General features: G+C 35.2%; 1 protein-coding gene across 1 annotated transcript in view; it reads right to left on the bottom strand.

The window, feature by feature from the left end:
- The window catches only part of FAF1 (Fas associated factor 1), a 537070-nt gene that overhangs the window by 100728 nt on the left and 412526 nt on the right, over window positions 1-23816 (bottom strand). The window contains exons 14-15 of the mRNA XM_059064103.2: window positions 8242-8378; window positions 4022-4110 (exon numbers count right to left, since the gene is read on the bottom strand). Of these exons, the coding sequence (XP_058920086.1) occupies window positions 4022-4110; window positions 8242-8378 (226 nt within the window). The remainder of the gene's footprint in view (window positions 1-4021; window positions 4111-8241; window positions 8379-23816) is intronic.

Below are 23816 nucleotides of genomic sequence, written 5' to 3'. Positions count from 1 at the left end.
CTTTTAAAGGTTGGTCTGTTGTATATGTTTTGCTTTAGTTTTTGCACAAAGATACTGTTTTTATTCTCTATCTTGTGATGACTTCCTCCTGTTTTAAAGAAAACATCAACAGAAGCCAGAATCTGTATCCTGTTTACCACTGTTAGTTCTGGAAAAAGAATGGGTATGAGGATGGTGAGATTTTAAACAGATGAAAGGAAAAGGAGTGCAGTGCTTCAAACAGTAAGATAAAGACAAAACTTAGGACAAAAAAGTTACACATTCCATGGGGCAAACACAAAGCCAACAATTTCCTTTGGCAACACAAAAAGCTGCCTTGAGCCAATAAACCTACCCTCCCTGTGCTGTGGCAGTACTGTTTTTTTTTTTTTTTTCTTTTTTTGCGGTACGCGGGCCTCCCACCACCGCGGCCTCTCCCGTTGCGGAGCACAGGCTCCGGACGCACAGGCCCAGCAGCCATGGCCTACGGGCCCAGCCGCTCCGCGACATGCGGGATCCTCCCGGACCGGGGCACGAACGCGTGTCCCCTGCATCGTCAGGTGGGCTCTCAACCACTGCGCCACTAGGGAAACCCGGCAGTACTGTTTTTAAGTCTCAAATCAGAATCCTTAAAGGGTAAGCCTAAAAAGGCCCCTCTGGCATACGTTGCCCATGTTCCACTAGTATATTCTTAGAATTACCAAAGAAATGAGAATGCTGTTCCTGACCTTGAAATCTGCCCTGATCTGCAACATGTGGGTTTTGACAATTACAGAGATATTGCTTAGATACAAATTAATCAGTGTGGTTAGGCTGGAAAGGGGTAATTCTTGCACCAACGATAGAGATTCTAAGTAAATTAGTGTTGAATGGATGAATGAACAAATGAATGAAACAACAAATAGATCAAGAGCTAAGTATAATAAACTCTTGATAATCAGAGGTTTTGAGATTATTCATGGCTAAAAAAACTAGTGCATATGAAAAAAACTGACTCCATTTACATGTTAGAAAGCATCTACTGTTTGGAACCAAGCTGTAATCAAAAACAGATGCTAAAATGTGGCCACTGTCATATAGTGATATTTGCTTTTCTCCTCATCCCTTCTTTGCCAATAGCCCCTCACTACAGCAAAGCACCTCTCTGTCCCCAGGACCTAGCCCAGTGCTATATTCTTCATAGATGCTCAGTAAACACTTACAAAACCAAACTAATACCATTAATAAAAATGTCTATGAATAAATCTATATGGGGATAGTTCTGTCAAAACAGAGGCTCATACATAATTTATACTTCCTGGTTAGAGACAGAACAATTAGCAATATAAAGGTTAGTCCATTATGAGCCATTGAGGAATGACTCAGAGTATGAATATGCTTTGGGCTTGGTTTTATTTAATAAAAGCTTTATGTGATATAGGTATCTCTGGTTGCACTAATACAATGGTATCATTGAAGTGATGGACGTAACTGAACCAAAGATAAGTTTAAATAAATTCAGGCCTAGGAAGCCATCCTTCAAACGTGTTCACAATTTAATTTTAACTGTATGCTTAAGTCTTATTTGAAATTTTTTAAAAAGTAAAGCCAAATTCACAATTACAAGGGACAGTGTTTCTTATCACTTACTCAGCAGATACCAAATCATGATCTATGCATAGTCTAAAAGAAGTTTTTAAACTTAGAAAAGCTTTTCTTAGGAACTCTACTTATGACCTGAAAGACAACTTTCATAAGACACTCTGAAAACAAAAACAAAGAGAAATCTTTTATCTCTTGCAGTTAAATTTCAATAAAAAATTTCAATTATACGGAGTCTTAGATTTTTCCTGTAACCCTCATATTAAGTTTTGTGCTTTAATTAAATGAATTAAAGTCAATTTCCTTACCAATGAATTATGAGGAACACAAATTAAAATGGAAGAATGAACTGGGAATATGCATGCAAATATTGTGCATTCATATTATTATACAGCATAATCTGTAAATCTAGTACTAATGAGACTCAAGATTTAAATGGCTGAAGAATGTGTTTAGTGAATTATTGTCAATCAATGCCTCTATTCCAGGATAAATGTGATATTGAATGGCAACACACCTATTATTACAAATTCCTAACTAAGTACAGTACTTCATTATTTCAAAATGTCAGTGTCAATTTATAAAGTAACAGATAAACATTATTCTACCAAATACCCGATTACCTTTCCCTCAGAGTAAATGAAACACTACTAAGAAAAATTACAAACAGCATTTTTACAGTAATAAAAGGAACCTACTGAGTATTAAAACTCCAGGTATAGTGCTCAGAATTTTCATATTTGTTAATGTGGATACATCAGGTTTTATATCATTGTAATCAAGTATAATTTTTTCAAGTCACATTATTTCATGTAAATTATTTCAACTATTCATTTATTCAATCACTTAACAAACATTTTTTGAGTGCCTACGTTGTCCTAGGTACAGTGTAAGAAGACAGAGTTACAAACATGAATACGATACAACCCTTGCTCTTAAACTCATAGTCTAGTTAGTAGAAAACAGAGACAAGTAAATAAAGTTAAATACAACAGTACAAGGTTAAATGGAAATTGTTTACGTGTTTCCCATTTGTAATAGCTAAGGAGTATTGTATTGAAAACACTCATTATATGCGGAAACTTTTCATCATTGCTCAGAAATCAAACTCTACTTTATTTGTTCTATGTAAATCTTTCTTTAAAATTAAAAAACAAAGAGAAAATTAAAAAGAATAATTTGATGGATATACAAACTTAGCATCTCAAATTAACAAATGATAAGATTTGTTTCATATTTTATCTTGAGACTGTTTTCCAAATCCAGAAATTTCTTGACTGATAAAGCACTAATAATTACTTGAGATTATTATAGATCCTACTAGCTGTGTGACCCTTGGGTAAATTAACTTAAACTTTTTGATCCTCAGTTTTCTCATCTGAAAAGTAGAGACGACAATACCAATCTGTGTTGGATTATGTTCCATTTGCCCCTCAGTATCCATGCTCTACCTAGCTTTTTGCCCAGGGAGGTTCTCTTGCCTGCCTTTCAGTTTCTAGTTGGGTTAGGTCAATAGGAGGTACTAGCAGGAGATCAGAGTATAAAAGTAAAGGGAAGCTATTCCTTAGTTTCTTCCTTACCAGGTCACCAAGAGTTGGCTATATCTCTCTAAAAGAAGCAATCCTCTTCATATACCACCCTCTCCTAGGCCTTTAGGCCTAAGGGTAGTAATGGCTTCCTTTAGCCCTAGAGTGTACTATCCATTGTTGACTCCCATAAACTTTGCCCATATCTTTATAAATAGTTCCCTTATTAAACCCTTCTCAAATAACCCAGGTTTAAAGTGTCATCTGTTTCCAGCCAGAACTCTGACTCATATGCAACCTCAAGGGATTGTTTTGAGGATCACAAGAGATGATAAATGTAAAGTGCTTTGCATAGTGCCTAGTACATTACAGATATTCAGTGTGTTGACTACTATTGTCATTATGAATATTGCCATTATTATTATTCTATTTGAGGTTCCATGCTCATCTCATCTATATCATCTAAATATGTTCGGGAGACTGCTAAATTCAGAATTCTGGTGATCTTTTTACTAATTCTTACAGTGCTTCAAAAATATGTTCAACTGTAAAATGTGTTTATTGCTAATCAATCTCAATACTTAAAAAGAGTAAGAGGACCTTAAAAGTGAGTGTAAAACCCATATAATAGATAGGATTTCCTGAACTGTAGTTTCTTCTGTAAACATGCTTCAGAATTCGTTTCCTGTAAATTGACTTCCTGCCATCAAATCTAGCAAAGTATAAATGTCCATAAAGTTAAACAAGTTGTTGGGTCTTAGGTCATGAAAAGAATGGACTGAAAGGTAAATTCAGTGGCATAAAAATCCTTCGTTCATGTGGAAACACATCTTCATCAATGCCTTATTTATCTATCATGACATAGGCAAGCATCACCATTTGACAAATTATCTCAACAAAATCCTATTAAAGGTCTACTTAACCTTTCACCTTACCTCATCCTTTATATCTTCCTGTTGTTGGGCCGTGAAGATCTCCATTGCAGCCATGAGTCTCATCATTAACTCATCCACTGTTGTGTTACCTAGCAACACATGGAGAAAGCCAAACTTCACATTAAGATCATTATAAAATGGAAAGTCATTCTAGAATTAATCAGTAAGGAATAACTACACTCTAAAAAAATTACAGATTGGCATGCTAATAAAAACTTTCATGTTTTCACTGAAAAGTTTCATATTTTCAGAAAGAGAACAAAGCAGTATACTGGCAATTGAAATTTCAGAATACTTAGATTTGAGGGAACAGTCTCTTACTTAATAAGAAGCACTTCCAGCACTACAAGAAGAATATCCAAGTCATAAGGATCAAAGTATCTTTCAAGTTAGGAAAACATATCTACTTAATAACGCTAGCAACAACTACCATTTGTTTATAAGCCAAACAAATTACATTAAGTGATTAGGTTTATAGATATAAAATCTCATTTAATCTGTACAACAATTCCATGAAGGTGTTATTATGATTTTGATTGTAAAGAAAAGGAAAATGAGGCTTTGAGAGCTCAAGTAACCTGACTAACCAATGTCAAGTTGGTTAAGTTATAGGGCCAGGATTTGAAACCATATGAGTCTGACTCAGAAGCCTGTCTCCTTTGCCATCTTAGCATACTGTTTACTTAGAATTATCTCCTATCACTGAAAATTCTTTGGTGAAAAGAAGCAGTAATTCAATTTCTGAAAAAAAAAAATTTTTTTTTCCCAATTGATATTTTTCCCTTTCAGCTGCTTTCAAATGACTATTCTATAATCTTTATGGAGAAGGTATTGTAATGTTTGATTTTCCTGAATGCTATTTTATTCCCTGTCCAAGTCTGTAACAAACATATAGCACATATATGCCATTTCTTGCATGCATTAAGTTCTGTTATTTCCTTTGGATGCATCTACAAGAGAGAAGGAAACTCATGAAGATACATAAAGATATAGCAATTTTTCTCTTCTTTCAAACCTAAAGGCAAAAGAGCCTATCTTCTCCAGGGCCTGAGAAGGTGTCTTCTTGTCCCGTTAATGGAATGGCCACCAATGAGACAACAAATAGTAAGCATCCTTGCTTGTATTCTTCCAGAGTAGGGTTTGACTAACATATTCTTTCAATGGTCCTTTCCCAGTTTCCCTTATGACCACTGGCAACATGCGGTTAGGGAGCAGCTGTGGTCCTTAGCCAAAGAAATAATCTAATTTGGTCACATCAGCACTACTCTCTCAATAAATGAGCTAGAGAACAAGTATTATCTTGGTGTGATATCATGTTACCAAGAAAGCAGAACTGGTTTTGTAGTCAGAGTTCTAACCCTAGTTCTGCTACTTATAACTACATGATCAGGTACCTAGAAATTGCCTAGCACAGGACAAGGGCTTAATAAATATTCACTTAGTAAACAAATGAATAAGAGAAGAGGGAGTGACTTTAGCTCTCTAACGATCAATTTCCTTATCTGCAAAATGAAGATAACACTACCTCTGTAGGATTATCCTACAGAATAAATAATTAATTAACAGGTTAATCTGTTAACCCTACAGAACTCTGTAGGGTTCTTAGAAGGATCAGAGATAATGTAAAGTGCCTGGTACATGGCACACACACAACCACTGATAGTTATTATTAACAGATATAACAAATGGCAAAAAGTTTAATAAGAGAAACTTCAACGTAGATTTTGTTACCAGGCAAATCTTTGGGTTTCCATTTCTTATTTGTAAACTGTAGTGACTAACAACGAGTATGGGGCATGAATACTTTGTTGAGGGTACTAGAATCATCAATGGGGAAATACCATAATTTTACAGGTGACTACACACTGGTCATTAATTTTCAGGCTTAAAGCCACCGCTTATCAACTATGCTTCAGCCCTAACTATATGGGCTCATTGCCAAACTATACTTGAAGGTATTTTATACCTGAGCCCTTAATGATCCAAGATGGAGAAAGGTTCCAGTTAATGCAGTTCAGGGAAAATTTATTTTTTATAGCGTATTGCAACAGAACCTCTTTATATTCTTAAAAACTATTGAGATCCCTGAAGAATTTTTATGTGGGTTATGGTTACCAACATTTACTGTGTTAGAAATTAAAACTGAAATTTCTAAAACATATTTATCAATTCATTTAAAAGTAACAATAATAAAGCCATAATTTGTTAATATAAATATCACATTTATGAAAAATGACTATATGTTCCAAAAGAAAAAGTTTAGTGAGAAGAATGTAATTTTTTAAAACATTTTTGCAAATTTCTTTAATGTCTGGTTTAATAGAATGCAACTGGATTCTCATATCTATATCTACATTAAACCAGCTATAATATGTTGTCTTGGTTGAAATTTATGAGGCAATTATGGCCTCACACAGATATATAGTTGGAAAAAGGAGGAGTATTTTAATAGATAATTGTAGATATTTTTCTTTAATACACCCAAACTGACAAGTGGAATTTTTTTCAAGGTTAGGTATGTGAGGAGTTTGAAACCATTATCAATGAACTTATTGTACTTTGTTATACTAAAATCCACTGCTCTATTTTGCCCTTTGAATGGATCTTTTACTCATGCATGAGTTTATAACAATATGCATTGGTCATTTGGAAAATATTGGTTCACAGAGTCATGCATTTCTTCTGAATGTTGACACATCTAATTTTATGATATCAAAAAAATCACATTTATTATCATCACCATTGACATCACCAGAAAAGTATTTAAGCTGTCAATCTTAAATGGAGGATATAACTTTTTGCTTAAAAACTCAAATTTTATCATTGGCAACAAACGTTGTCAGTTCTTTTTCTTGAAGTAACAGACTCACTTTGTTCATCCTGGAGAAATGTCTCCCCATTGCTTCATACAAACTATAAAGACGTTTAAAAATTAATAAAATAATAATTTAAAAAATGCACATACATGGAGGTGAAAAAATATGACTACCAGTACAGTTCTGTATCATGGCCTTGATTTGTGCTAAGATGCCAGCAGTTTTACACAGCACTGATTTTGTGCCACTTAGTACAAATGTCAACACACTAAAAAAAAAAGCAAAAAGAGTCTATCAAAAATAGACCTCGCAGATTCCCTGAAAGGATCTAGGGGACCTCTAGGGTCCATGGACCATGCTTTGAGAACCACTACCAACTGTAATATTGCTGGAAATATTACAACAAACAGGAATGAAATATTATCTTAATTAATATGAAAACAGGAATGAAATATTATCTTCATTATCTATATACTCTATGCATTTTGTTCCCACAGCAGGTCTTCTTTAACATTGTTTGTGAAAGTGAATGCTCTAGCTATAGAGAAAACATAAAATACCAGAGGTTTTGTTTTATTTGAGTTTTAAAGGCACTTGAATTTATACCCCTTCCTCCATTACATTATCTGCTACAGAACTTGTGACTTAAATAGAGGCAGAAATTAAGTATCTCAGACACAAGCTTTAGCTTGGAGCATTTGAAACATCCTTTTCCCTGTGGCACAAGAAGATACTGTTTTCAATTTAAGCTTTGCCATGTATAAAGGAATTTTTTATACTAATCCTTAGGATACATTAGTAACATAAAAAATATCACTCATTTTTTGGTAAAGAATGTGTGCACTGTGATTAAATTGACAGGCATCCTATAGCTTCATACCTCAGGGTTGCATTCTAGACATGGATTGACACAAATGAGGAGAAACGACTGCCACTGTGAACTATTCAATTCACAATATCCAGTCACTGGTTTTTCCAAATAACTAAAGATAAGGATTTCCTTCAACCAACCAACATTACAGCAAGAAATGTGTGTGTGTGTGTGTGTGTGTGTGTGTGTGTGTGTGTGTGTGTGTGTATGAATGAAATATCATATTTGATGACTGATTATGGCTTAATTTCTAGTTTAGAAAATTTAGCGATTCTGAATATTTAACATGATTATCCTATGTCCCAAGGGCTGTGCAGTTTTATTAAGATGTTTCTGTTGGATTTTCATGCAGCATATTTCATATTTCATAGCACCTATACTTTTTGACGATATTCTTCTTCCGGGTGTTCTATATTTTAAAATGCAAAGATATTCACCAATACAGAGAATTACTATCAGCTTTGATGGTAAATATTATAAGGTTATTAAATACATAAGGAGACACTCTACTCCCCTTGTGACATGTACTTTACCTTGTATCACATTTAACACTTCATTAGATGATCGCTTTCCCATAATAATCAGAAAAAGTGGAAACTGATCTGTTTTTTGAGTCCGAATGGTTTGTGCAACAACGCTGCCGAAGTGTCTATTGCACATTGTCAGAAATCTAAAATGAGACAAAATCCAAAGTTAGTTTCATTTTGGAATTCAATAAATTTATCACTACATTAAGAAAAAATTCATTAAGTGTTTTATTAGTTATATTAAAATTAGACAGCGATATCAATATGTAAAATTTTACTATATTGTTTTCAACTATATCACAAATGGTATAGAAATGATTATCCTACAGAAAAGCAGGCCACACACCCTATATTACCCTAAACTATGAGAAAAACAAACAAAATGAATTTTAAGAGGAAAGAATTTCTTAAAGAGGACAAATACCGGGTGGTAAAAGTTAAATTAACCGGCATCATCCTAGACTAAACAGGATTTAGCAACATTTTCACAAGTCCTTAGAATCAAGAATTGTACTTTAGAATTGTGTTTTCTCCAGTAGTAGGAGGTCTTCTAGTTTCATACTTGGTATGGGATAAAAATAATAATTCTAAGCTTTTGACCAAAAAAAGCTCAGAGATATTAGCATACTGAAGTCTAGCATTAGTATTCTTAACACGATCTGGAATAAATGAAAAAACTGATAAAGCTTTTCTCTTCTATTAGAGGACTGTTTGAAATTAGCATTTCTTTCAAGAGAAAAGGGTAGCTTATGATATGTTTTCAGATCTGATGGTAAAAAGTAAATGTCATAATAATAATGAATTATGAAAGACCAAATGCAAATATAGAATGCTTTAATAAGATCCAATTTAATAAAGTCTGTAAAAATAATGGACTTTTAATAACACAGGTCACAAAAGGCAAAACAGTGGAAATTCTGGGGACTAGCCACTGGTACTGGCTTATTAATTCTTAATTATGTTCATGAAAGGCAACTTAAATCGTGTGTTTTCTTATGCCTTATGGTAATATTTTAGGTAACAACTCCTCTGAAATGTATGTTCTAGCTGATGAGCAAAGTCTTGTCATCACATGCATTAGAAGGTAAATCTATTTGAAAAGACAAACGGCATTAAAATGTCATGTGCTCAGATTCATTTGATATCCATATTCAAAACAGAATCAAACCTCTTAATTTTTAAAGCCAGTATATTTCTTGTCCATAGAAATTCATCCCAGAAGTTTAGGCTGAATCCTCCACAAAACCTGTGCGGTGACTACACACAGGGCCACTAGAACTGTTGGCAAGAGTGTCAAGACAAGTTAGCACCACTGCAGTAAGTTCATTGGGAGGCAGGTTCATGTACACATTTAGAGCAGCAATAACCGGACCCCATGGCAATCTGAAATGACAAGGCCTTTAAAAAACCAATTGTTGGCCATGAAATATCAGTGCCCCCATGAAAATTCAGATCTTCACATTCCACAACTATTATGGGATAAAAGGTGCTCAAGCAGCCTAAGTCTCCATACCAAATTTCACACCCATATAGCTTTAATTCATCAATGGAGACGTGTAGATCAGGAGACTAGAAAGTTAGGATCTCATTTTTCTTTCTGCTTCTTACTAAAATATTTGAAGTCAGTCTTGACCCTGATCTGATCATTGGCAACCTCTAAAATTAAAGATGTCAAAAAACAGTTGGAATGCCATTTCCTACAAAAGGGAGAAAATAAGTCCTTGTTGCTTTCACATCAGTGGATTAAGTGGATATCACACAGTAGATGGCCATCACAGCACTAGCCTCACAAGTGATATTAAATACTAGCCAAACAGGAGACCCCCAAAAAGGGAAGGAAGGAAAGAAGTCAGGAAGGAAGGAAGAAAAGAAGGGAGGCAAGCAGGCAGGTTGGCTTAGTGGTTTTAAGAATTTGATTTCAAGACAATTTTGTCTGGCAACTGTGTACATCCCAAATCCCCTTTCTGTGAAAATGAGCTAGAAGAGAAAATAATTATGAAAATGTAGGAATCTTATTTGGTTTATATTAACATATAACATAAATTTCAAAACTACACGAAACATACTCAAGGGAGGTACAGCTTTCAACATCACATTAACCATTAAGCCATTCAATTACTATAAAAAACACAGTGATCACTTTTCTACCAGGTATTAGCAAATCATTCTAATATTTTAGAAACAGTTGAGAAATATAATGGGATCACACAGCCGGTTGATGTTTTCTAGTGGCCTTAACTAACAATCTGTTCTAATCGAAGAGAGACTTTGTTAAAAGTTTAATTAATCTGATTAATCTCCTATGATCATGTTTACTTTGAGATTTTCAAATTGCAATCATCGACAGCCTGTAGGGCCAATGGACAGCCCCAAATTAAAAAATTCCTACTTGTCAGTTCCTTCCATTATAATTTACAGGAACTTCACAACACAAATATCAAATCTTTCTCATGGCTGGGAGGTTCTGCTTCTTCCTCTCAAGATCATTCACAACACAAAGTTACCATTCGCAGCACACTACCAGCAGCAAAAATCCAGTTCAAAACATTAGAGCAAAATCAAACATGGGAAAACCAAGTTGTTTTAAGAGAACAAATGTGGTTCTCATATTTGTGGTATTTCTTCCTTTTGAAGATATAAAAGTGTGCCAGTGCATCTAGTGGCAGCATAAAATTTGTCAATCTAATTGCATATGGTGTTCATCAGAGTCAGGTGTCATGAAGGGAGAAATGATTTCCACAGCAACTGCATTCCTGCAACTCACTGGTCCCTGGAGGGGTGGGTGGGTAGGTCGTGGTGGAGGTGCTGGGGAGAGGGAATGGCCTTGGTAAAGAAACAAAATACAGGGAATTCCCTGGAGGTACAATGGTTAGTACGCTGTGTTTCCACTGAAGGGGGTGTGGGTTCAATCCCTGGTAGGGGAACTAAGATTCTGCATGCCGTGTGGCGTGCCCAAAAGAAAAGAAAAGAAAAGAAAAAACATAATTAGTAGCTTATGTTCACCAATTCTTGCTATTAGAAGGCTAAAATTGGAAAGATAAGATAAAGTGGTTTTAATCTAAAGTTTGGGGAGAAAAATAAACAGAACATCTGATGGCTAGCGTATATTAATCATTAGTAAAATTTTTGGTCTCTGAAGCAGAGATCATTTCTATCTTGCTAATGGAAACCAGGATTACCAATAAATCAGATATACGAAAAAGTAATCACATTTTAATTCAAAACAGGATATAGTTTAGTTCTTTCAATCAAACTAATAATTACATAAGTCATTGACTTTTACTAAACTGTACTTCAACATAAAATACATACTAAAAGAAACACAGCAACTTAGGGGGAGGGTGATGAAATTCCACAAACACTGCCTACCTACTGTATACCAGGTAATGTAAAGAGGCACGTTGGATAAAAAATGGAGGCTACAAAACTGCTAAGCCTCTGTGTGAGGCTTCCTGATTATGCATTTCAATGTGACTTCCATAAGTTTAAAGGAGCCTCATATATAAACTGGAAATAACACATCTTTAAAATACTTATATTCTTGTAAGTTACAGAAAGTACTCAGAATTGTGCTTAGAATATGGTAGGCCCTTAAAATTGGTAGCTATTTAATCATTTTTAAATGCATAATGATATTTAACATTTTTATCATAATTATTTCCAGGATTAAAATGGTAACTTATACCTATGGGCCAACACTGAAAGATTTTTTGCATAGTAAGACATAGTATGAAAGAATTGTTGACTAGACAAATACATTCATTGGTTTTATTTTCATTCAGAGAATGAAAGGGCAGGTATTGATATTTGGGAAATAAGTAAGTACAATTATAAATGCTGCAATTTATGTTTAGTAATGTTAACTAATTTAAAACCAACAATCAGTATCACAATTCCTGGCTGCTTACCCTTGAATCATTAAACACATTAAATGTCTTTCTGATAATGTGTGAACCATTTCTCCAAAACGAAAGGTCATTGAGCAAAAGAAATTCACATTCAACAGTACTATAGGACTTTTCCAATATGGGTTGCCAAGTGTTTTTTGGTGGTTGTTGTTTGTTTTTTATACTACTTCTTTTGAAGGCACTTTGATTTAAGGAGGCTCTTCTCTTTAAAGCAAACCAAACTTGCAGTTTTTGCTATAGTAATAAGCCTCATTACTTATACATATTCATTCATGTGTTCAGGGTTTGTTAAAAAACATTTATGTACAACAGTAGAATAACCAGAACACAAAACAGAGAAAGGATCTTAGAGATCATACCTATCTAGCCAACACACAATTCTCCTTTCTTCTTCTTTTCCTTTTAATAGGGAAGTTAAAGCCAAGGTCCTTTAACGTGTGAAGTAAGACTTATCAAGGTGCTAGCATTGTCAAGCATACCAAAACCAGCCAAAGACTTTTGTCTCCTTCCACAACATCATTTCCACAAGTCTGCATGCCTATCCATTGTTCAGCTCATTCCCTGAGATGATCTTCAGCACCACTGGCATATGTGCCTTTGTCCTTTAAGGGTGGCTTTGATTATTTGAAATAGTCCTAAGTCTTTGGCTCAAAATGAGTTAGGTAAACAAGCTGGAAGACACTGACTATAAAGGCAGTGAGTTGCAAGCTTTAATGGCCTAGGAATCACCTATGGAGTTTATTCAAAAGGCAAGTTCCTCAGTGCCATCCCCTAGAGATTCTGATTCCACAGATGTGGGGTAAGGCCTAGGAAACTGCTTTTTTAATAAGCTCCCAACCCCATCCAAGGTGATTCTGATATAAGTGGTTAATGGAACACACTTTGAGAAATACTGCTTTTAGGATGCAGGACTGCTTTCCTTGAAAGGCTTTAAGCTCTCTCTGAAGGTAGCTTTTAAAGAAGTTGTCCCCTAAATGTTTTGGGCAATGGCATATTCACTGGACCAAGTGTCTAGTCTCCTGAGGTGATGACCGCATTGAAGATGATAATTCTCACTTGCTTCATTTGTATAGGTGAGCGGTAATTCGATGTGAGACAAAATTACAGTCTGTGAGCTCCAGGTGATGGAGGAAAAACAAGGTGGGGTGGGGGGGCGGTTTGCAATATTAAATAGAGAAGTCAGGTCTCACTGAGAAGTTGATATTTGATCAAGGATTCAAAAGAGGCGAAGGAGGAAGTGGAACACATATCTCTAGGAAGAGAATTCCAGGCAGAGAGAACAGCAAACACAAAGACCTTAAAGTTGGAGAGTATCTAGCATATTTGAAAGGTGACAAGAAGGTTAGTATAGCTGAAGCAGAGTAAAGCATAAAAGACAAAATTGATAATTTCGACCATTTTCACATGGTAACAAACACCATAACTAGGCCAAAAGATAAATGATGAACAGGGGAAAAAATTCTGAATTTCAAACCACAGAAAAAGGACTAATTTCCCTAATATATAAAGAACTCTTAACAAACAATTAGGAAAAGATCCACAAATAATATATAAAGACAGCTTCAAGAAATGGATCATAAACATGTGAAAAAATACTCAAAATAGCTCATAATGAGTAACTCCTAATTAAAGGTACACTAAGAAACCATTTTTCATCTGTCAGATTAGTAAAGACAAAAAAATTTTGGTAACAACTTGCATTGGCAAGGTTACAGGGAAACAGGCACTACTGTACACTGTTAGTAGGAGTGAAATTGGTACCAACTCCTTTGTGGGCAATTTGCCAGTGTCTAGTTATTTACTGTAAGCTTGTAATAGCAGAATATTGGGCATAACCCAAATGTCAACCACTAGGATCAGTTAAATAAATTATAGTACCTTATAGAATTCAAAGGAATACTATGTAGCCATAAGATAGAAAGGGTTCTTTATGAACTGATATGAACTATCTTTTAAGATATAATGTTAGTGGGAAAAGCAGGGTGTTAAATAGTGTTTACCATTTGTGTAAAACTGGGGAGAAAGAATTATATATTTGTTTGTTTACATATAAAATAATCTCTGGATGGACAAATAAGAAAAAACATTACCTCTAGAAAAGGTAACATAGAAACAAGGATAAGTAGGAGACTTTTCATTACATACCTTTCTACAACTTTTGAGTTTTGATTAAAGTGAATGTATTGCCCAATCAATAAAGAAACAATTTGAAAGTAAGATAGTAACTCTCTTATAAAAATAAAGAAAAATTGCATGCAATCCCAAACTTTTAACACAATGTTAATCACATTTGTCTATTTCTTATCAGTCTTTTGCTCAAATATATCTTTTCCTTTTTGTGGTAATCAGTGTTTAGTTGGATACAGTTTTTTAGCCTTCTATACGATAGTAATGAACCAGCATGTTAAATGGTTGAATAATATTCCATTGTGTAGATGTATACGCTGTTATATTCATAGCTATTCACCTACAGCTAGATTTTTCTTTCTAGTTTTTTTTTTATCATTATAAATAATACTTAGATAAATTCTTAAAGTATTTCCTTAGGGAAAAAAGTCTGTCTGTGAAGTGGAATTATAGGGTAAAAAGGTATAGAATCATTTAATGATTAGTGCTACATATTGCCAAATTGTTTTCTTAAGGGATAGTATAATGCGTCTCAGTGCAAATGCAAATATTGTATGCATGTTAGAGAACACAGCCAAACTAAAGGCAAATTTAAGAAAACACAGGATGAGACTTTGGGAAGATTTAATCTGAAAAGCATCTCTCACCTGTCTGTGGTTTAAGACTACCCAGTAACAGTAAACTGCTAAATTGTCTTAATAGACTAGTAGTCAGAGTTAAAAAGAAAACACAAATATCTCCTTGTTGTCATCTATAAATCACTCAAGTGGAAAGGCTTTGAGGCACTGACAGTTTAATGACAGGGCTGTAACTAATCTATAGAGACTGATTTATACTAATTTTTTTGGAGGGACAATAATCATAAATAGATAGATAATTGGCTGCCTTCTCACCAAGAGTAAGAACATAAACATGTAAGTACCCCATTTTATTTTAAGTTGGGAGAGATAACAGAGAACATTGAACCCAATGTCTTATCAAATGCAGAAATTCTTTCTCTAGTAATGTAAAGAGAAGATTCATTTTCCAGGGGCTATACAAGGAGCAAATTTATGTTAAATGCCAGATAATATTTCTTCTGTGTTCTGCCTTTTACCAATTGATCGGTATTTATGAGGGCCTATGAAATATACAAGGTAAGATATGGTTTGTGTCCTTAAGACACTAAGAATATTTAGGGTTATAGCCTCAAACAGGAAACATAATCTGATATATAACTGGGGGCTAGATTTAGTAGTTCAGATTAAGTGCTGGAAAAAAATCAGAGAACGGAATGGGAGTTTAGAAATCAGGGAGAACTTTCTGTTCCAAGATAGTGCTCCTGGACTGCTATTAGGAGAATTATCTCTTATTCACCTCTGCATTCCTAGCACCTACTGCCAAACAGTACGTATTTGTTACATGAATGGGCCAGTTCATGCTTTAGTAACCTTTATCTCCACCATGACAATGTTGACCACACAACCTTCCTTTTCCTCTTCCAACTACTTTGCTGAAATCAGTTTAACTAGGACAGTTGGTGTGAATTATCATGGTCTCCCAGGCCTCTTTCACTATGCTTCTTCTACCTTGATAGGTCACTTGGTCCCATTTCAAAATAGCAGGTATTGTCCACAAGTTCATACTCTAAGCTTCCCTCCTGACTTTTAGCATACTGCAGTTTTTACATAATTTCATTATGTCACCACCCACTGACTGAAAATGTGACTTAGAAGAGGTGTAAAGTATCCAAATATTAACATATTAGAGAAAGTAGGAATACTGCAAGCAGCATAATATTGTGGGAAGAACAAAGACTTTGGAGTCAAATAAACCTGATCTTGTCACTTACTAGTTGTTCCTTTGGATAACTTAATCTTTCTGAGCCTTATTTTTTTCACATATAAAGTGAAGGTAATGATACCTACTTTTGGAATGGGTCTGTGGATTAATCAATACCTCTTCTTCCTTCCTTTTATATGCTTCAGAGTCAAAATTGGCTTTTCCTTTCTCTCCCCTTCCCCCCAAATTATGGATATGGCAAAATGTTTCCTAAAATAAGTCTTAACAGAAAATCTCAGAATCTTATCACTGAACAAATGTATTATATTTCTGTATAACTTCTACAGAATCACCATAAGATTACTCCCTACTCTAAGGTACAGACTGAAGATATATACATATATTTTCAGGCTATGTTCTCTGATTGTTTTCCTCCTGCAAAATTTGGAGACTTTGTGATTTTATTATTATATACAAATTGTTCAGCATTATTATACAAAAATGTTTCAGAGTTGGTTGCTTTCTCTTGAAACCCTGACATTTATACACAATTTCCTTATGTATTTGTAAAGAACTATTATTCTAATGGATAAAAGAAATGTGGGAGAGCATTAGTAGAAATCTCATACATAGGAGAAAAGTCTTTAAAAGATAAATGACCAACAGCACAGAGTACTAGCACTTCAGTCACTCATCAAAGCTTTCAAGCAAGAATGGATTACAACCCAGCTCTTGACAAAGGCTCATTTGAGACAGCTGATGTCTGACAGAAAGAGCTGAATGAACAAGTTTACTATGTAGGCTTTTTCTGTAAGCTCTATACCTGTTATGAGTTAGATCATGAAAAAAAGGAATATCTAAGGGCCATATCACCTAAAGAACTACCTTTACAGAAAAACGATTTAACACGGAGCTCTCTGTTTTTACAGGGGAGTGATATAAGAAACATCTATTTAAAGTAATCTATTTTACGCAAAACAACAGTAGAAAATAACTCTTTATTATATTTCCTAATGATTGTCAAATAAAAAATCATGCAATAAAATTCTTCCTTGGATTCAGTGCCAGGAAATTTTGAGATGAACTATTAGGTTTCCTTTTATCAGACAATGAGAATTTTAAATGGTAATCTGTAAACTCTAAGGCATAGTACCTGGCGCATAATAGAAACTCAATAAATATACATTGTATGGATAGACGAACGAATGAGGATATGCCTATCACATTTCCTTTTTCTCCTTTAGCTGCCAGAATTACAGAGTTGAATTCAGTGTTTATATACAAAATTTAGCTTGTGTTTATTTTTTTTTTAATCAAGTGGAGTGATCATCTCCAGCAATGTTCAACTGCATGGCACAGGCATAAGGAAGGTGAATAGTTAGGTTTAACACACTGAGTGCAATGCAGGAAGACAGAGATGAGGGAGTTTAAAGTATTACAAGGAAGTGATAATGATGGACCTTGAAATTTAATTAGGACAAGAAAGGAAATGAAGATTGGACACAGGAAAGGGTGGATAGAGTGAAGTGGTAGGGGTCAATAGATTGAAGGGCATGATAAGACAAAAAAAAAAATTTTAGCACTGGTGACACTTGAGCAAGTGAGTGAAAAAGGAAGTGCTGGTCAGAGCCAGATGTTTGAAATCCAAATATATAAGGTGATAACAGTTTCTATTTATGACCACATCTAAGCGTGGTGAATAAAGAGAAGAAAAAAGTTTCTCTGGAGTTGGACAGGTCTGGGAACTGAGAGAAGTATCAAGAATGATAACAGGAGTAGAGATGATAAGAAGTTCAGTTATTGTTTATGAGTGATAAAATTTGGGAGAGTTAATAGAGAGAATCCAAACTTCAAAAAATCTTGTCAATCAATTGCATTAGTAGAGAATGGCAGAGATCTGGTTTAATAACAACTCAGGCCCAGCCCATTCTGGACAACCCCATACCTGAACTACTGCTAGGGGATTTTAGTTGACTCCTTCAGTTCAATAGGAGCCAATAATAAAATTACAGACTAGAATTGAGCATAGCACCAGACAAATTTCCTCTGAAGCATTATGCTTGATTCTGGGCCCCTTTAGAATGGACTAGGTCTAGACACCCTATCATACGAGGAACAACGGAAGAAATAAATATATCTTGGTTGGAAAGGAAAGAAAGGTAAGGCAGACAAGATAGCTGTGGTTAAACTGATAAAGGACTGTAATGAAGAAGAGAAGTTAGGCTTATTCCAGGTAATTCCAAGGCCAAAACTAGAACCAAAAGGGAGAAAGTTGCAGAAACTCTCTATGGGAAGAAGCACTATAGCAAAAACCTTTCCCGGCTTTTAGAGCAGCTCAAAAATACACTATCTTTTGAAGCTTTCATTTCTCTGTCCCTAGCAGTATTCAGGTAGAGACCGTAGTAATATCAGTTAGACATAATACAGGGAAAAATGCCTGCATAGTTGCAAATTGGATGTTAACTAAGAATGCTTCTAGGCCACAACTCTAAGATTTGGTGAATTCCATGTTTATTTGTTACCTGAGCAAAAGATCCATGTCTTATACTTCTCTTATATTTCCCACAGGGTTATGCACAGTTATTTAGTACAACTTTGTTGGTAATAATCCAGCTTGATAAGGTCATGGGACAAGAAGCATTATGTAGCAGAAAAGCACAGGTAGAGCTGGGATTTATATCTGGTACAATCATTTACATGACCTTGGGTAAGTTACAGAATTTCTCTGAGCCAAAAATAGTTTCCGCACATGTGAAACTGGACTTTGCCATTTACCTTGCAGAATTGTGGTTAAAGGGGGTAATGTATATAGAGTGAGGATTAAATGAGCTCCTATATATATATATAGTGTCTGACACATAGCTGGGGCTTAATTAATGATTGCAGTTATGTGTGTGTGTTTTTAAAGCAGTAGTGGTAATCTTGATCTTAGCTATTGACACTCTAGAAGCTCCCATCACAAATAGCAAAAGCTTGAAGGACAGTTCTAAGGGTAAGGAAGATGCCTTTATTGGTGAAAGAGGTGGAAAATGACTGTGGCTTCCTTAGCTATAGCCCACTAAGGTCACTCTGACTAGATCACAAGCTGGTAAGGGCAGTATGCTACAATCTACTTACAAACTTTACTAACATTCATTTTTAATCTTGCTTATATTGAAAACTATGTGTTCAAGTCATCAGAAAGTCACAGAATTTTAGAGATAAAAGTTCATATAGGGTCACCCCTCCCCCATTTTCATAGAAGAAAAAAATCTAGATATGTTATACCACTTGCCTAATAACCCCTTGTTCTTCATAATCCCAGACTGACTCTTACCTCTTAACTGCCCTACATTTTATGACTGACATATGACTGTCCACATATAAACAGTGAAGAAACAGTTGTATTGAAAATCACAGTCTTTAAGAATAGCAACTGACATATTTAAATGTGAATAGGTTTTGTTTTAGGAACTAATAAATAATACTTACACAGCTTTTGTAATGTCCAAATAATAAATTTTTGTTGCTGTGGCTGTTAATTAAGTAACTTATTTGGGAGCAGCTCAGAACCTCTAATACTTTATTTGAAACTGGGACTGGGAGATATAATTTCTCATATTGAGATATAATAGTCATAGCATCCTTATTGTTCATATAAACTTGCCTCATCCCTTCCTTAGTTGAATCTGTAGAGAAGTATGTTAAACAGGACTTTCTTGGTGCTGATCACATATTGAGGAAAGGAAAGATACACAGAAGGCAACAATTTAGGAGGATTTAAAAAATTGTTGCTGTGGCTACAGACTGAGTCAGCCAACAGCAGATAAATTAACGGATGGCTGTTTAAAAACCCCTATAGTTAACTCTTTATTTGTAAATGATATAAAACTGTCACTTTATTATTAGAATGCAATCAAATACAAAGATACAAACATATGCTGAAGGAAAGGATACCAAACCTATTCCCTAACAAATTACCCAAACATATAAGAAATAGGATTTCACCTTACTCTCCAATTCCAGACTAACAGTTATTTCCTCTTTCAATTTTTGGTGGTATATTTGGCAGATTCAATCATTAATATTATTGGGCACTAAAACCTTTTTGCACATCTATGTAGACTGACAGGCAAATACCGGAAAAATGTCAGAGGAACCAGTTTCCATAGGTGGTTTTACATGACTGAACTAACGTGTTTCTTTTACACGTTTTCTCAGTGTTTTACTACCAGTATTTATGAAAGAGAGAAATGTGCTACCAATTTAAATGGCATAGGTGACATGATTAGTAAAAATTCTTCAGAAACAACCATGAATATAAAAATTATCAACACTGACAAAGCAATTAAGAAAACAAATAAATCTCTTTAGATATTATCAATTTCAGATAAGAAGAAAAGCAAAAGACATGATGGGGTATATTACTTTAAAAAATATTTTATTTTGGAAATGTCTTATTTTTAGAATTTGTTTCATTAGATAACTCATGTTTTGTAATCTATATATATAAACTGGATCGAGTAACTCTGGCAGTCACATTCATTTGAATCTGTATACCCTAAAATACGAGAATAACTAGCTACTGGAATTGAATATTTGCACATAACTATACATGAGTACACTGCAGGGAGTCACAGAACAGGTAAGGGTTTGCCAACACAGCACAAAGGGGAGAAGTCTTGGTGTGAAGCTCAAACTTTATATTTCTTGAAAAGGCAACTATTCTTTCAATTCTATCACTCTCAAAATCAAGATCCCTAGAATACTCAAAGCACAGAGTGTTTAGGAGAAAGACCAAGAAGAACACCAGGAGAGTAACAAGAAAAGTCTAGTGCATGGGGAAAATCGGATTTGATAAAAACTTAAATGTTCTTTTGGACTATCTTGTCAAAAGTATCACCTTGTAATTGTTCTTTCCTAACAACAGTTTTCATGTAGACTGTGAAAACAGACAACTGTATCTGAGTTAAATATATATTTCCCAAATAGCATTAATTCGATTAGTGTCAAGGAAATAATTTTTTTTACACAAATGCTTGATTCAGATACAATGCATGCACCACCAGGCAGTTATGATTGTAGTATTAGGTAGTAGTGTGGGAAGTATCCAAATCAGAGTTTAAAAAGCTTGTAAACTGGTAATTTAAAGTTATCTCAAAGAACACTTTTAAAAGGATAATTGTCTATTTTAAAAAGAGTAAAGAATGTATTATAAACAGTTTAGCCATCATCTATATATACAGACTGGCTTCTTCTCAATTGTAAGAGGCCATCACCTTTTATCCTTTCCCTCTTTTCCTTCCTTTCAGTACTATTAGGAAACTATTCACAAGTGCACCCTTGGACAATGCTGAGCAGTAATTATGACTTGCTGACAAAGAGATATGAACAATTACTGAGCCCATTTTGAAACCTAACACTAATAAAGTCATTAGATGCTGCCCTTGCCATGATCCTTCTAAAAGCTTCTGAAGTTACAAGAACACACGCATTGTTTGCAGGGACAATTGCTGCTGGCAGAACGCAAACCTTGAGTTAAACCATGCTGCAAATTGATCTTGACATTCTGTTAAGACTGCCACTAAAAATCAAAAGCAGAGGAGAAAAGGAGAAAATGAGTGGGTAGGATGTAATCATGGAACAGGAGGGGCTCCTCCTCACCTTCTCTCCTCCCTCTTCACAAAACAAACCAGGGAGAAAATGACAAACTCTCCTGGTGTTTTAGAACCTTTATTTTAAAGCATTAATTAAGCCTTGACCTGGGATGTTTAGGATGGCAATACATTTCCTTTACAAGTATGGGAAGGAAAATGTGTCACAAAGGAAATAAAGAAGTTTGGGCAAAATTATATGGAAATCTGGCATGAAGGCTCTCTGGAAGTCTTAGTACTCTGACCACAATGTGTCCATCTGTTTTATCAGTTACTTTTGCAGAATCCATATCTGCTCCTAGGGTAGCAGCTGGATATTAACACTCCTTGTGTCTCCCATGCAGACCCCACACCTGGGCTATATTTGTTGGATCAAATGGAAGTGTAGGGCTAGAGTAACATGGTCAGCTAGCTTCAGCCAGGCATGAACCAGAGAGTAGTTTGGAATTAAAGGTAAGCCACTGTGATGGAAAGTGCAGGCAAAGACAACCTACTGATAATAAGAGATTTAAGCCAATTAACTCTTGCCAAAGATTAAGTAATGTGGAAAACTATCACTTGAATATTAAGGCTAACAAGTACCTGTCAGCACAGCAGCAGAAGTCTACAGTGACCCGATATACTGCACCCAAGTGCATTAGATTCAAAAGCTAATATTGATAGGCAATAGAATTCTGTCTGTGAACATTGGTACTAACTGTGTATGCAAAATTTAATACAAAGCTATGTATGTTACATGCAACCTGTGTAACTCAGGCACTGTCAGCAATTCCTAGGGAACACTGCTTAGAAATAGTGTGCAATGCCTGATTTAACACTGTGTAGCATGTACACTTATGTGCCACACACTTTCAACTCAGGAACTTACATATAAGCAACTCATTTTTCAGCACTCATAGCCGGCTAATTACGCAGTTGGCACTATCCTAGTCAAATTCAATGTTTAAGTTTTCTAGAATTAGATAATCTAAAACAATACCTATATTGGATGTACTAAGTAAGACATTTGCCATGTGCGCCTGTTCAGAACAAGTGATACCCATTAACCCACTTATTACTGGTTATATTGGTAGTTTATTGTGCCACATATGTTATATGGCTTTCTTTCATGAAGCAACTTCAGTGAAGAACCTGCAGTTCAGCACCAAGGGCACTCATGTGGCAATGTTTCCATTACCCAGTCCCAAACAGCTCTAATAGAGGTAAGCAAATCAATATTTATTGTGCTAGTGTTTTATATAGTTCTCTCTATATTTAATTCTGATGGTGCCCAAATGGACCTTTGCCTACCTTCTTGGCACAGCTCATCATGAAGCCAGTCCAGTATTCCTACATATCCTATGGGCATATTTACTTTAATCAATGTCACCACAAGTGCAGAAGGCTCAGAGTACCATCCCAAATGGCCCCATCTGAGAGGCCAGTTACTTTAGAGATATCATAGAGACTTGGTGAGTCTGGGGAAGAAACTTTGGAATTAATGGATAAACTCATTTTGGTTGGAATTCAATCCTCTTTCCAGATGGTGGATGCCTGGGGCACATGAGCATAAACCACGATAGCCTGGGGTGCTATAGTGCCAGCAGAAGACGAGGTACCCAGTCTGAACATTTTTAGTTCATTCTGCAAGGAGAAGGCTTTTGAAGGCTTTTGCTTTATTATTCCTATTAATGGCTGTGGGGGGAAAATCGCACCATTAGAGGGATATGGTAGCATTTCCAATGCTCTTTCTACTACCCAAGCTGGTCTCTCTTATCCATTATGTTTCAATAAGCCTATTAGAGATTATTGGTTTATTTACCAATATAACACTTATTTTTTAAAAGGTACTTCAATGCACTGAGATTACAGACATAGCTCCCTTGGGGAGCTGACAACCTAGCAGGGAGATAGACAATAAACATTCAGTATAATGAGTGCCATCAATACAAGTTAGTACAGTGATACTATGGGAGCATAGAGAATGTGCATTTTTACCCAGACTGAGGCAAGGGAAGAATGGAAAGATGCAAGGCTTCCTAGAAGTGATATGTGTTCCAAATTTTAAGAAATTATTCTTTCATAGACTAACCATTCATTCACTACATTGTGCTAAAAATACTTTTCTGCTCCACTGTCTGCCTATAAGCATATGCAAGTACCAGGATGAATC

This window comes from Kogia breviceps, chromosome 1 (assembly GCF_026419965.1).
Source record: "Kogia breviceps isolate mKogBre1 chromosome 1, mKogBre1 haplotype 1, whole genome shotgun sequence".
Lineage (NCBI taxonomy): Eukaryota > Metazoa > Chordata > Mammalia > Artiodactyla > Physeteridae > Kogia > Kogia breviceps.
The sequence above is the reverse complement of the archived record's forward strand: the minus strand, read 5'-3'. Positions and strand labels throughout refer to the sequence as shown.